Genomic DNA, 15493 nt, shown 5'->3' on the forward strand with positions numbered 1-15493 from the left:
TAAGTGATAATAATATAAAATGAAAATGAAAAATAGTTTATTATTCTGGGACTAGGTCCCCTTAGAACAATTACAAAGGCAATTTTAATTTTATAATAACATTTATTGGCCATAAAATAGTATGGCCACACTTAATATAACTTGTATACAGAGGGAAAAAATAGATTCATTAAAAAACTAACTGACACAGTAAAAATAAAACAAAAAGTTAATACAAAATATCTGTACTATTATAATGTGGTGGCATGATTAACGTCTTCAGCGGCAATAGTTGACGTTTGCAAAGAGAGTATTTGAAATGGGTTTGCCACTGTCGAAATTATTATTAACATTTCTATATCTTTAGTATATTTCTTTTAAATATATTTTTAATTATAATTCATTTAAAGTTACATTATTTTACATTTGTTTTAGTGGCAAACCCATTTGAAACCTCTCGCCATATGATCAATTACAATGAATTAATTAAAAAAGAACGTGTGTTGTTATCTGAAAATTATAAATGTTTTGTAATATCTGAAGTGTAAATATTGTTCTATTGAAGAATAAAGAACGTAATTATCGTTACATATATATCTTTTTCCTTTCACACGAACACGCACTAAAATAATAATGGGTCAGATTGGTGAAGCAAAAGGTAGTGATATGTAATCTCTAAATAAGAGGTGAAGTATAAATATTTCCAATCTACAATTCATAATTAACATCTTTTAATAATCAATAAAGTTGATATTGCATCTTAATAAATATCTTTTTTTTTTAAACATTTAGATACAGCAATTTATATTTAAATACATATACATCGTTTCATTTATTTATGACCATTTAACAAATTTTGAACAAAAAGATTCTTGAGAGTGAGGAAAAAATCTTAGTAATTGTTCATATTTTTTTATGCACAACATGGATAAAGAGTATTAGACAAATCTCTAAAGTAATACCAAGACAGGGCACAGTACAATGGAATTTGCACAATTTATTTTAATAATTATTTTTTTTTTTATTTATTACCATAGAAACTAAATACTTATACCTATCTTCCTATTCAAATGTATTTCCTCCTACATTTATATTACCGAAATTTCTCCCATTTCTACTGATAGCCATATATTTTGTTTTATCAGTATTTATTTGGAGACCGAGTTCCTTACTAGAGTTTATCAACATAGTTATATTTAGTTTTATAGTTTGGTTGTCGTTAAAAATAGAAAATCGTCAGCAAACTAGCAATAACATGATGCACAGAAAATTGGTACCCGCAAGCAACTTGGCGAGTTTAACTATTTAGAATAGATTAAAAATTGTTTGTAAGGATATTGCAGATTTTTAATTTTATAATATACCTAATATATTTTGTTGTTACCCAGAAGTCTTAAGCGCGGTATACGTCATCCTGTGTTTATATTTGGGATTTAAAGAGACCCTTACAAGGAAATCGGTATGACAGTAAAACCATAGATGTGTGTTTTGATTGATCCTGTATTGTTAATACTGAAGGATTATCGCAAACATTTTTAATTCCAATCATTGAAAATTTTTCAATTTTCACTTTATTCTTTGCAGGTAAATGCCAAATTAACGGCCGGATTCTGTCGAATTGATATAGGATAGGTCTTCTTGAGTCAAATCTGTCCGGCAGATTTCAGTCAAATAGTCATATTTTTACCCATTTGATATAAATTTCAGAAAGCTAAAATATTATTATTATATTTTTGATAAATTTGAATTAATTATGAACAGTATTATGATCTTAGCTAAGTTGGTTTTACTTTTAAAAAATCAGATTTTTTTTTGGTATAATGACTTATTTATTTTTATTTTATACACTAAGGAATGAGTCAACCCTAGTTCACTATTAGAAGCTTTTGAAAAAAAAAATACCAACAAAAACCTATCGACAAGTGACTCCTTAAAAAAACCATAAACCCCTAATTGTCACTAAAGCCCTGAACTATGTTTATGTAGCCCAAAGACAGAAGGCCCTTGCCCCCAACCCTTATGGTCATTAAACCACTCACTCTGGTTACATATTGATAGTTAGGTTTGACGTTTACTGGGTCATATATTTTTTTATTTATATATTTTATATATTTTTTTATTTATATATTTTTTTTTAGTTTAAAATATTCTTTTTCTGCTCCTTAAAGTCAAGGGATATGCATCTTACCGTGATTTAATGTTCTTCAACAAGAAGAAAGCTTTCACCCGATTCTAATCGGAGCAGTTCACGACATTTTAAAATCCATACTTCTACATCTTACTAATACATGTTAACACATACTTCTTTAATACTGCATAGTCATAAACTATTATTCATAAATTGGAAAAACTGCGTTTGTTAAAAGTTTTATCACTGTTAAGTTGAAGTTCCCCTTTTGTAATTAAAATCAGAACTCAGATGTATTATTATTGGTAAGAAAGTCTAGGTAACTAGGAACCAGAAAGGGGTTTTTGTAAAACGTTTTTGAGAGGTTTATAAATTTACTCATATATGTTCTTTTGAGTGCAATTTACGAATTTCACCTTTTTGGCCCCCAAATTTTGCCTGGAAATTTCAAACAAAAATTCAAAAAGCCATACAAATTTTTTTTCTCCGGTAGCAAGGAAAGCATGGATTTTTCAGAAATTTATAATAAATTAATAAAGTTGACCGTATGAAGTAGATTGCAGGAAGACAGTCCGTGTGGCTGTCAATATAGTTAGCAAAATAGTAAAAGAAAACTATTTATTGTTAACTGGTATCAAAATAGTAAAATAAAACTATTTTGATACCTTTATTGATCGTCACCGGCCTATATTATTAATAAATTAAGTAAGATTAAAATTCTTGAATCTAAAAAAGATCCTTACATTTTTTACATATTTTTTTTATTCGGGACACTGTTAAAGAACAGCTTGATTAAGTAAGATTTAGTCAAATGAAGATTAGAAAAGGATCCTTGTTTCCTTGTTTTGCTTTATAACGATTTTGAAGACAAATTCGAAGTTTATTAACTTAAGTTTTTATCCATTATACAAAAATAAAAACCACAGTGAATAAAAGGAAATACAGAATAACTAGAAAATAAACAAATAACACATAATAAACATACATAAGTAGCATTGGAAGATAAAGTATAGTGTAAGCGTTATAAGATAAAAATATGAGAATGTATTAAAATTAAGAAAGGGGGGAAAAAAGTGAACAATATAAGAAATTATATGTACAAAATGAAAATTATTTCAAATTATAGTCGTGAACAATTGAGAAAGAAAATGTATTACGTGGTTAAATCTATAAATAAAATATCATAATTTTTTTTTTAAAAAAAGCTTTTTTTGAGCTTATTTTTACACTTAAAACAAAACAAGTCTTAATCGAATAAATTTAAATACTATTCATCATATAGTTAATTAAAGGAGTGTATATTACCAACAATTTGATTCCAATGATATTTTTGTTTAGTCAGTTTGTTTTTTATATAACGCAATAAAGACAAGATATCTAAAAGATATCTTAGTTACGTACTAAAACTTTGTAAACACAATTTTTTCTACTCAGACCTTTATATCATCTTTTGTTGGAGATGGAGTTGGAATACATACCTTCCCATAATTTTATTTACTCTCAATTCAAACCGAAGAAGATAAAATAAAAACAATAATAAATCAACAAAACCTAAATTTTAGGCTACAATTTCTTCTTTAATTTGGTATAAAATGATACATAGAACAACAAAGGTTTTCATGTTAGAAAAAATATAATAATTTAAAAATGAGGTAAATAAGTCCACAATCAACATTCTAAAAAAATCATCTTTTAGATAAAAAAAAATGCATGAGAAAATTGGTAGGACTTTTCTAAAATTTTCCACAAAGAGCCGTTCCCTTCGAGCTAAGGGTTTCCCTAATTTGTATAAACCACATTAAACTGCAAGTGATTGCTGCTAAACGAAGCCCCCGACAAAAACATTGTAGAGTAAAACTTTAGGGAATCTAATCTTGCTTGATTTAGTATATGTTGATTTTTTTTTTTTTTGTAAGGTCACAAAGCTGAAATTAGTAAAAATTGGCTCGAAAGTTAAAAGGAATCAACAGAAATATTTCAACTCTAATCTCAACAATGATTACTTACTTCAAAAATACACTATAATAGGATTTACCCAAGATCCTATTTAAACTGATCCAATGACCATGAATCTTACTTCCTACTGTCCAAATCTTTTCATACTTAAGCAAATTTGTTACCTTGGAGACCCTGCCAAAAGGAACCCACATGCCTGATAGATTTAGATAAGCGGTATTGGTGCTGGCACTCCCAGAATTGAATTACCAGCATTACGCTGATTAGATTTGAAAACATACTATAAAGTAGACACGAAGCAATGGTTAAGGAATTTTAAGATTATTTGGACACTAGAGAATTTCGAATAAAAATTGGCTTCAAAAAAAGATATGACAAACTTTAAAGTCAATCTAACTATGTCGATGATTCTTAATATTATGGATTGTTGAAGAAAGATTCATACTAGTGAATCTTCCTTCAGCAATCAACAAAGTACTGAAAATTAAATGTTTGAGTCTGTATTTATAGAATTTTATTACATCTGATACTTGTGGAGTGGAATTCAGACGAGGTACATAAGAAGTTGGCATGTTAAGAAGTGATGTCTCAATTTAACCATTTTATCTAACTCGCATTTCCAACAAGAATCAAAATATAGAATAGTGATAAAACAAAAATATTAAATTTAATATCATTATTTTTTACTAATACTGTCCACCTGAAAAAAGATCTGAAAAGTATTCCCATTTAAATATTCTAAAAGAAGCATAATATTAAATAAAACTAAAATTTCTGTTTAAGTAGAATTGATGTATAAGTAAAATTGATGTATATAAGTCCAATCTGTTACGATACAGCTCATGGAAGCACATATCTTATGTTAAATGTTAATTTATTACAATGATAAATATAACGTTAGCAGATCGTAAAATTATTACATTTACTTTAGTTTTTAATTGAGCTTGAATAACGATTGCAGGGTTAGCTGCATAACGGAGCTCCATTCTGGAGGTATTCAGAATTGAATTATACTATCGTAAAAAAAACAATTCTTTGGTTAGATTAGTATCAGAAAGTAGTTAAATTTATTATATACTTCCAAGAAGTAAAAAAAAAAATAATTTTTGTTGGCAATAAATTGTTTTCCTAGCAAAGTTATGTTACGTCATATGGACGTTATGTTTATGACCAACAATACTCTACTGATTTTTAGGAAAAAATTGGTAAACAGATAAAAACATTTATTTTCATAACCGGATTAACCACAAAGCAAACAGCAAATTTTGTAACTGTTCCGACAATTGCTAACAAATATTGTTGCATCAAAGAAATGTTTTCCTAAAACATGAAGGATATGGTCGGGGATGCAATTAAAAAAAAAAATCGCTAACAACTATTTCTTGTCATGGTAAATAAATAGTTCTTCCTATACTTCGTATACGCATAATTTCATAAAAATATTTCTAAAAACTTTTTCATAGAAGTAAGTAGTTTGTAAAAGTTGTTTTATTTTTTAAACATGTAAAATTTATCAACATAGGAAGAAGATACTGGAGTATCTTGAGTATCAAGTAGATTGTAGGAAGGTAACCGGAGGGCTGTCAATAAAGGTAGCTAATAAGTAAACTATAGAGTTGTCATCTTTGTTTCACTCAGTAAGCCTTGATGAACCTTGCAAAGTGGGGCGAAACGTTGGTTTAACAATAAATAGTTTTCTTCAACTGTACTTTTATTGACCGCTATTCGGACTATCTTCCTACAAAATTTATTAACATTCACAATAAGCGCCGCACTTGTTATTCCATCTTAGATTTTTTAAAATAAAACTTTACAGTAATAGTAAATATAAATTTACTTTAAAGTTTTTATAAAGCTTGAACAAAAAGGAATAAACTTATTTTAACTGAAAACCCTCCAATGGCTTAAAAAACATTTTTTTTTATCGATAAAAAATAAACCATTATATCTTATAAAGTTGATCCTACGATGCTTCCTTGTACATCAATCACTAAACCACTCTTGATAGATACTGTTTTTGCCAGGACTATTTATTTTGCGCCAATCGGATTCCAACAGGAAATTGCATTTATATGACCCCACTATCTGAATCTAAGGAGCTATCTATATAGCAGCGACGGATTTAGACAGTGGCGAAAATGGAAAAGGGAGTGGGGATTTATCTCCAGTTTCCCCGAAATTAGATAATGGTACTCTTGAACGTAGGGGGTGGATGGCGTTACAGATAGTAAACTTGATGGAATATCCAACTTCCGGCACTTTGAAAATACTCGTACTTGTAAGTCTCGCAAATATTTAGGGTATCCACACTTTGGTATGATAAACAACTTTAATGCTAGTATAAATGTTTACGATACTTTAAAAGGTGAAAAGTCAATAACGTAACACCGATATGTTCCCTGACTCAATTGTACAGGAATGAAAGTACAGATCTAAGGAGGATAAACAACTAAATCAAAATATTTAAAACAAAATAAGTCAACAGGAACCGAAAGCGTATTTTAAAAAATAAATTGCATGATAACTGTTACTGCATAATTTTTATATTTAAAAATTAACGATGAATGTTATACATTAGTTATTTTATTTAAATTATTTAAGTTTCGCTGTTTAATTTTAAAACCTTAAAATAGTTTTTGAATTAGTTAAATTTGTATACCTCATGGCTAAGATGACCAAGCCTTATTTATATTTATTAAATATATAACTCCAAACTAGGTATTAAACTATTACTAATATCACTACCAATTACAATTACTAATAATAAACTATTACTAATACTGACATTGAGACTTAAATTAAATTTACTAGAAAAAGTTTATAAACCTTAATGTTTTTTTATTATTTGTTCAGTAGTTAGTGTTCTCGATGTAATATAAACCAATACTGATATAATATAAACCAAAATTTATTTAGACTGTTTTTTTTCTTCCTCATTACCGAAGATTGTTGTTTATAAACGTAATAAAAAAAAAGTATATGTTCATATCTAGAAAACATTTTTAAACCGATTACTATTCTCTTACTAATTTAGTAAAATAAAAATTCGATGAAAGTGGAATAAACTAACCAGGTAAATATCGACTTAAAAATAATTAAATTTTAATTCATAGCATAAATACAATAAATAATTTATTTTAATTTTTTTTTCATTTTGTTTTAACATCTCATTGTCCATTCATTTAATATCAGGTGAGCAAGGCGCTGAGTTATAACCCGGACTCGATCAAAATCGGTTATCGGTTTAAATCCAACTATGCCAGATGATTACCTATTCTGTTATTTACGTCATGAGTCAACTTTGTAAAAATAAAATACCAAAAAAAGAGTAGCCCAGTGTGATGTGGAGTTCTTCTAGGGCACACCCGGCCACTGTATAGTCTCTGTCATTAATTAGAAAAAAATCTCAACAAATCACCTCCTTACACAACCGTTGTTCAAGAAAAAATATCTCGAAAGCTTTTTCAACCAATGATCACTCTATAAATTATTCAGTTAAATAAATCAAATCGATGAAAGTGGAAGGAACGAAACAGACCAATATCGACATGAATCACTGTTGTAACAAGACGAGTTAATAAATATAAAACCAAAGTAATAATCAAGTTACGACTTCATGTAGTAATTCCTTTAGTAACAAACGACTCATCTGCACCCAGCATCAAAGCACGATTCATCAAAGAAAAGGAGCATGAACATTGATTAGGTACTAAATTTCTCGAATAGGGGTCCGTACTTCTAGAGGGGTCATAAATCAAATCTTGCTATGATTCATTGAACATGGACTTAATTTCTTGACCGCAAGTTCTGTCATTCGAAATAAGAAAGAAATCTACGGTGGGAAAAGATTATGTAAAAAGTTCTTTTCATAGGGTAAATTAACAATTTCATGGACATCTATTGCTACGATTCCCATTCTCATTAGATTATTTGCTGAATCATAATATGATGTTAGGGATCAATAAACTCCAAGGATTTGTTTCCTTGAGCATCACCCTAAATAATAAGTTTTACTATAAGAATAATCTATGAATGGATTATCTAATCATTTTTTTTCCATCCTGGGGTGTCACCAGTGCACAAGGAAATATTCAATCACATAAATGAAATTATAGATATCCATATATTAAAAATATCCATTTATTCTTTACATGATTATTTTCCGATTACTCCACTCCTACGTGTATTGTTTCTTATTACTCCTAAATGTATTGTTGATAAAGTGAGTCATGAGGTTATAATAGAAAGTATAAATTGAATAACATTAGAAAATGTGAGTTAGTTGGATAGAAGAAATAGGTTAATAGACAAAAATATGATTTGACTTGATTGAAGAAAAGCCCGTAACTTTTTTACAACATTGTTGTAGCTTTGATATTGAAAATAGATTATCCTTCAGAATGGCATGAATGGCCGAAACGAAGAAATTAGAAAATAAACATGTTGAGATTATTTATTTTTATAAATATTTTTATATTTATAAAAATAAATATTTATATAGAGACTAAGTATTTTAATTGTGATCAATAAACAAACTAGTCTCAAACAAGAATTCAAATTATATAAAATTAGAGTATTTAAAAAGCTATTTTCAACTTCATATTTTATGTAGTTCAAGATATCGTCTGTTATAACAAGTATGATGATGGTCTATTCATAGTAGTTGTAAGAACAAATTTCTAATCAGTAAAAATGATAAGTTAAATCTCTAATCAATTCGGCATTAATCTTATAATGTTGGAAAAATGTATATATTGTTAAAGTAACACAGGGAAAATAAAAGAATTAGAAATTAGTGGCTCTAATTTAAAAACTAAATATGTTTTTATATGTAACGATGAATTTTGCACTTTCAACATATCGTATGTTTTAATAGTAGGCATATCAAAGCATGTTTTTTTAAATTTTATTTGTTGATCGTATTTCAAAGATTGAACCATAGACGGGTCATTTTCTTTGCTGGACACATCATACAGACTGTCCCAAAGCTAGAAGGAATGTCACAAAGCAACCGAGTCTACGATGCAATAAATAAAATAAGTCATATACAAAATGAAATAGAATCTTTTTTAGGTTAGATGGGTCATCCATTATCAGTGTGATGGAGTGATGCGGTGAGATGGATGCGCTGGGATCTCGTAGAGTTCTATTCGACCCCTCACACGTGGGGATAGAGTGGGCTCTGGGATTCTCAGGCTGATTGTGTAAATGTTGTATGCAAGAATGTAAATCTGAGAAGAGATTATTTTATTTATTTATTTTTATCATTATTATTTTGTCATGTACATTGTTTGATTATGTTCATTTTTTTATCCTGATCTTTGTATATATTTAAAGAGCGATTTTATTTATTTTTAGGTATTCTTTTTTTTCATTTATTTTTTTTTTTATTCCTATGTTATTTGATTTTAGTATGAATGTGATCAGTTATCATTATTACATATTGCCCACAACGTTGTGGCAGATTGTAATATCTATCAATAAATAAAGTTTGGAAAAAAAAAAGTGTCATTATTGAAGTAAAAAGATATATAAATACATCAACTGGTTTAATATTTTTTTTTTAGTGATGAGCCAGCCGATAAAAAAAAGGATTCCAAATTTTTTTCTCTTAATGATCAGATTATAGTCCTTTTTATGAAGTCATATTGGATCTATATACGATTTTTGCTAATGCTATTGAAATGAAAACGTCAAAGCGTGTTTTTAAGCTCTATTGTCTCGAAGAAAATAAAAAATAAAAACCCTCACTTAATTCTACTATAATTGTAATATAAATAAATGCAGACATAGACATAAATGGGAGGATAGTTCAAAGTATTCAGAGTGTATAACGGCATGGATGAATATAAATAAAGTATACACGAAGGAGATTATAAAAGATATCAGTATCGAACCTACGAAATCATTATATTTTTAGTGCTGTCACTTTATTTTGGTATTGTGACTATGTTTTTTCAATTCTTAATTTTTTAAAAATTCATTTGTACAATCAAAATGATTCTACAAGAGAAGTTAGAAACTGCGAGACATCCGAACCGAATAGATGCTGTTAAGGCATTCGCCAAAGCAATGAGTAATACCATTTAGAGATACTCGATTTAAATAGTTACTGCCATTTGAAACGACCAGTTGCATCGGGCATTTGAAGGACAATAAAGCAAGTCATGATTAACTGTTGCCACTTAAGTGGTGAAAATTCCATTAGGGGTCATTTCATTCAGGCAAGTGGCAAATTTAAGCAATTGCAACAAATTGACATGTTGAGTGGAATGGGTTCCGTCCCACGTTGGGTGAATATCCATTTTTTAAAAAATATTTATTGTTATTTTAGTTATAAAAAAACATGTATTTTTTGGTCAGATAACAAATAATGTGAACATGTAATACAAATAATGAAAAAAAAAACTTGCAATGCAATAAGCATTGATGCATTAAATTTTCAATTAAAAGTATGATTTTTCATTCATTTGCGCATATTATAGACATCAATACATTTATTGATGCTATTAAGATCTATAGTAATCATCTCCCTAACTGCAATATATCTATATTTACTTATGAGAATGAATTAGGGCTATATTCGATTATTAAAATGTCCAGAAATGTATGTTTACAACTATAATGGTTATGATAGTATATTATTATAATTACAAACTCACTTTAATTCCAGGCACAGCAACCGGCGGTGCATGCTTAAGGTCGAGGTAGAAGGTCCGGCCGAACCCTTTGAACTTGTACCTTGGATGAGGATCCCATATCCTGTCTTTCTTGCCTCTGTAGTGGCCCGAATGGTAACCAACAACCTCTAAAAAATAAAATGCATACAACCAATCAATTAAAAATTATATAATGTATTAAAAACAGAAAACAAATTGTAAAAATTAAGTAATGAAATTGTTTTTTTGAGAAGAAATAATTACTTCAGGGGGTTATAATTGTACACTGTTGACACATCTGACATGTATGATCGTGGCAAGGACAAATAAGACATTTAACAGAATGAGTAATTCGTAAAAAAGGTGCTTTGAAAAAAATGACTTTTTTTTATTTTTTAAAATCGTCAAAATTATACCCTGAGAGGACTTGAGGGAAATGAATGTTGGAAAGCAGGATACCCGTTTGTGTCGCATCTTGTGAAGTGTCAAAAATAAAACGAAAAAGTCAAAAGTTCTTTTAGACCTAAAACTTTGGTGCTTATATACTTCGTTTACGAGGTGATGAAACGATAATTGTAGATCTTGCAAAATCTGTAACTGATGGTGCAATCCGTTTATTGATAGGTATAATCAGTTTATTCATAATAAGACATTCTTTGCCAAATGATTCTGTTTTGGAACTAAATTAAATACAATTTACTTTAAATATTAATTATTAAAATGTTTCAATCCTAAAATTTAAGTTACAAAGAATTTTATTTGTTGAAACTTTGTTATTTTTCTTTTCAGAGCTTTATTTTATACCATTTATCCACTACTTTATTCTTCATATCATCCGAACAATGTTTCGGGCTTTTCTGCCCATTTCAAGTTCTTACTATTAATTTGTGTGTGTGTCATTTTAAATTTAAACAATTTTTTTTTTATACATTCCAAACTGAATAAATTAAATTAAAACTGAATTAATATTTTTTAATTTTACATTAGTGCTGTTCCAAAAATGTTTTGTTATTCAGTGTACTGAAATCTGGATATACAGATGGGCATAAACAAAAGAGTACAATTTATAAGACAAACATTTTTAGAAAACAGCACTAATCAAAAATTATTAAAAAATTAAATTTATATTCAGTAAAAAAAATAGTTTTCAATCAATTTAAAATGATATTTTTCCACAAATTAATAGTAAGAGCTTGATAATGGGCAGAAGAGCCTGAAATGTTGTTTGTATGATATTTTGAAATTTTTCTTGTTTTAAAGTTAAAACTATAAGTTTGCCAAGTAGGTTAGGGTTCGTAAAAAAAAGAATGAGGGAGAAAATGTGAATCACTACCTATAAATGAGTGGATGAGATGTACGAGGAGTTGTATATTTAGACTTTAAATGTAAAGTAATTATTATTAACACAAAAATTGATATTTTACAACTTTTATTGGAAAGGATTTTAATTTAAAACAGACATATACATGATTCAGACGTATATTAGTTTTTGTATTGAATTTTTTGGAAAAGTAGTTTAAAAATATACATTTTCTTAGCATTATACCGTCGATTACGCACATATATTATAATATAATAAATCGGCATTCTAGGGATTTTCGAGATGGATAAAACTAATAATAAATCTAAAAAAACAAATTATGGATTATTTTAGTAAACAGTCCATAGAGAAATCATTTTTTTCTTTTAAATTATTTTGCAACACATAAACAATTACAAAAATTTTTTTATGTGAAAAAAAAACGAAAATATAATTTATCAAAGCAAACTAGACATATCATGAATCTTTTAAAAAAACACAAGATTTTAAGCTTATTTAAAAAGAAATATAAAGATCTTAACAAAATTTCACGAAATTCCATTTAATTAATTTTTCATTCAGAGATCTAATATGTTCTGTCTGGAGATCTTTCAAAACTATTTATCGAGCTGATTAAAGGTAGGGGTTTTAAAAACTACCAACTGGAAAACCGCAACATACATATTTATGACCATTCATCACTCAACTTCTTCCAAGGAACTAATGAAGCCCAGCAGTCAGGAAAGGAATGAGGGAAGATTCCACTTTTTAAAAGACCACAGATGAAATTAGGGACTCGTTTGGTAACGTACGTGATGGTTCTTCAAAGACGGCTGCCGGCAGGAGTGACCAGTAAAAAGCTGGTTAGCATTCGGAAGGGACTCCCTCCCAGGAGGACTGTGTACAAAAAAAGGGCAGCCGAACAAGAGGGGCCTGTCTTTCAGTTCGGTGAACCCACGTAATGACGATAGCGTTCTGCAGAGCAACAACAAGGCTAATGAACAGTCAAAAGATAAATAACGGGAAGAATTTCCCTCCACAATAGATATTTTCAATGGGATATAGTGTAAATTGTAGAAAAATACTTCTCATAAATCAAGAATCAGGTGCTTCTGTTAGGTTTTTCTAAAAATTTAAACCTGGAATCGAATTTCAACAATGCCATATTATGACAGTATATATAAAAGCCAAGAACACTACAAAAAAAAACGAAATTTTAATCAAACTTAAGGTTATGCTAGATTACAATAGGGTCTAATCGGTATGGTACCAGAGATTGGCAGAAGAGGAACAAACTTGTAAAGCATATTTAGTAATAACAACAATAATAAAGGCCTAGCGAACCCGAAGGTTCGATGCTGATACCTCCAATAGTTCTTTACATGCATCTGTCCAGTGACGTCTGTCTAAACCTAAAATCTAAAAATGAAAAAACAATAATGTCTAGATGAAAGAAACTTAAGGCACTTAAGTCACTAAATTGAGGCGTTCGGTCGTGAAACACAGTAGCTGGAAAAATGAAACCTTTTATAATGTTAAATTGTTTATTGAGTAAATTATTTATCTTCAACCAGGAATCACTTACGATAACTTAGTATCTACATTACTTTCTTAAGAAAAGAAAATTCTAAAGATCATTTGTAAAATTTATGAAATCAGTTTTAGAATAGCCAGTGATGACTAGAATTTTCATTCATAAAAAAAATATCAGTTACAATGTCTTACTTCAAGTATGGAAATTATTGAGATGCAATAAAAAAAAATAAAAAATCCGTAAAACATTGAAAACAAAATTATGATCACATAAATACAACCTTAAGTGTAAATAGCTCCAGTAAACATATTTGTTTTTGCAAGATATTCGGAGAAACATTTTAGTACTCAATGACAAAGACTGCTTGAATTTTAGTTTGTAGTGTGAAGAATGTCATTATGAGTATTTGTTTGTGAATAATAATAACAAAGGCTTAGAGAACTCGAAGGTTCTATGCTGATATTACCTATCATTCTCTACATAAATCTTTCCAAATAACGCCCCTCCAAACCTAAATCTACTAAATCAGTTTTAATCCTATCCTCCTATTTACGTTGCGGTCTTCCCCTAGCACGTTTAGTGTTTATTAACATTTTAGGTACCCGCTCGTTACTTAGCCCAACAACCTTACACGCCCACCTTATACGCCACAGCAATATAACCTGAATTATGTTTACCGGGTGCAGTTTCCCTAGTTCAGCTAGGCTACACGAACTTCTAAATCTTTCTTGTCGATTTTGAGCAAGATGTTCAAGAAGAAATCAAATCCTTTAATCGATGTGAATAAAAGATTACAATATTTATAACCAATTCTTAAAATAAACAGTTTATTTATTTTTTTTAAATAAAATATATTTTGTCGATTATGACATACGTCAAGATCCTCGGTGTATTCGATTTTGAGAAAGATCAAAATATTAGAAGATCGTTGATTGGCCGTAAGTAATATCTAATAATTAAGAGAAACGTGGTCCTATACAATATTTTTATTATAAAGATGGTCTGGTTCCGGTAAAAAAAAAAAAAGCAACTGAAATAGTACAAAAACGATTCATTGACACCGACTTTGCAAATATTTTTTTTTCTTTTTTTATCAAAATACTTTATTTGAGCTATTATAATAAATGGTTGTGGGTGCGCTCAGTAAAAAACACAAACAAGTTGAGAGTACACATTTAATTGTGCCAACGTTTCGGCCAGAGTTTCCAGCCTTCATCAGGGCTAAGAAAAAAGAGCAAGATAACAACCAATGGAATAAAAAATATATATAAAATGATTAAAATAAATAATTGTACAGAATTATAATTAATAAAAATAAAGTAATGAAAGAAGTGGAAACTGAAGCATATACTCTTTGTTCTTACCACTGATGAAGGCTGGAAACTTTGGCCGAAACGTTGGCACTATTAAATGTGTACTCTCAGCTTGTTCATGTTTTTTACTGACCGCACCCCCAACCATCTTTTTATAATATATGTATTATCTACGGTAACTATCTTCTCATCATCTTGAAATATAGTATTAAATTTGATTTTCACAGGATTGAAGAACATGGTATGTGAACGTAATAATATAAATCCTTGAACAAAATAAACGATAGGAGCTGGTCAAGGAATTAAGTAACAGACAGTATGAGAAATATATTCTCACAATACTTTAGTATTGTTGATACAATGTGAGGGAAAGGCGGAAGGTATATTTACTGAGGAGTGTTCTAATCATCCACTGGACTCTAGTTATCTCTCACTCATTAATGCGAGATTGGTCTGAAATTACTTGGACACCAATAATTTACATCAGTACGAGTCTCCACAAACTGTTCAATTGATATTAATCAGCACTGTAACCTACAATTGCCAGGGTGAAATGATATCTGATATACTACCAGTAATATGCAATGAAGAAAATATTTCCAATATATATATCTTTTTTTTTAT

General features: G+C 28.9%; 1 protein-coding gene across 5 annotated transcripts in view; it reads right to left on the reverse strand.

Annotated features, from left to right (window-relative positions):
- The window catches only part of AdamTS-A (ADAM metallopeptidase with thrombospondin type 1 motif A), a 500044-nt gene that overhangs the window by 159192 nt on the left and 325359 nt on the right, over positions 1 to 15493 (reverse strand). For all 5 annotated transcript variants that reach the window (XM_014430963.2, XM_014430964.2, XM_014430962.2 and 2 more), the window contains exon 3: positions 10726 to 10871. In XM_014430963.2, coding sequence (XP_014286449.1) covers positions 10726 to 10871 — 146 coding nt within the window. The remainder of the gene's footprint in view (positions 1 to 10725; positions 10872 to 15493) is intronic.

Source organism: Halyomorpha halys, unplaced genomic scaffold (genome assembly GCF_000696795.3).
Source record: "Halyomorpha halys isolate HHAL.00 unplaced genomic scaffold, Hhal_1.1 Scaffold928.1, whole genome shotgun sequence".
NCBI classification, from domain to species: Eukaryota; Metazoa; Arthropoda; class Insecta; order Hemiptera; family Pentatomidae; genus Halyomorpha; species Halyomorpha halys.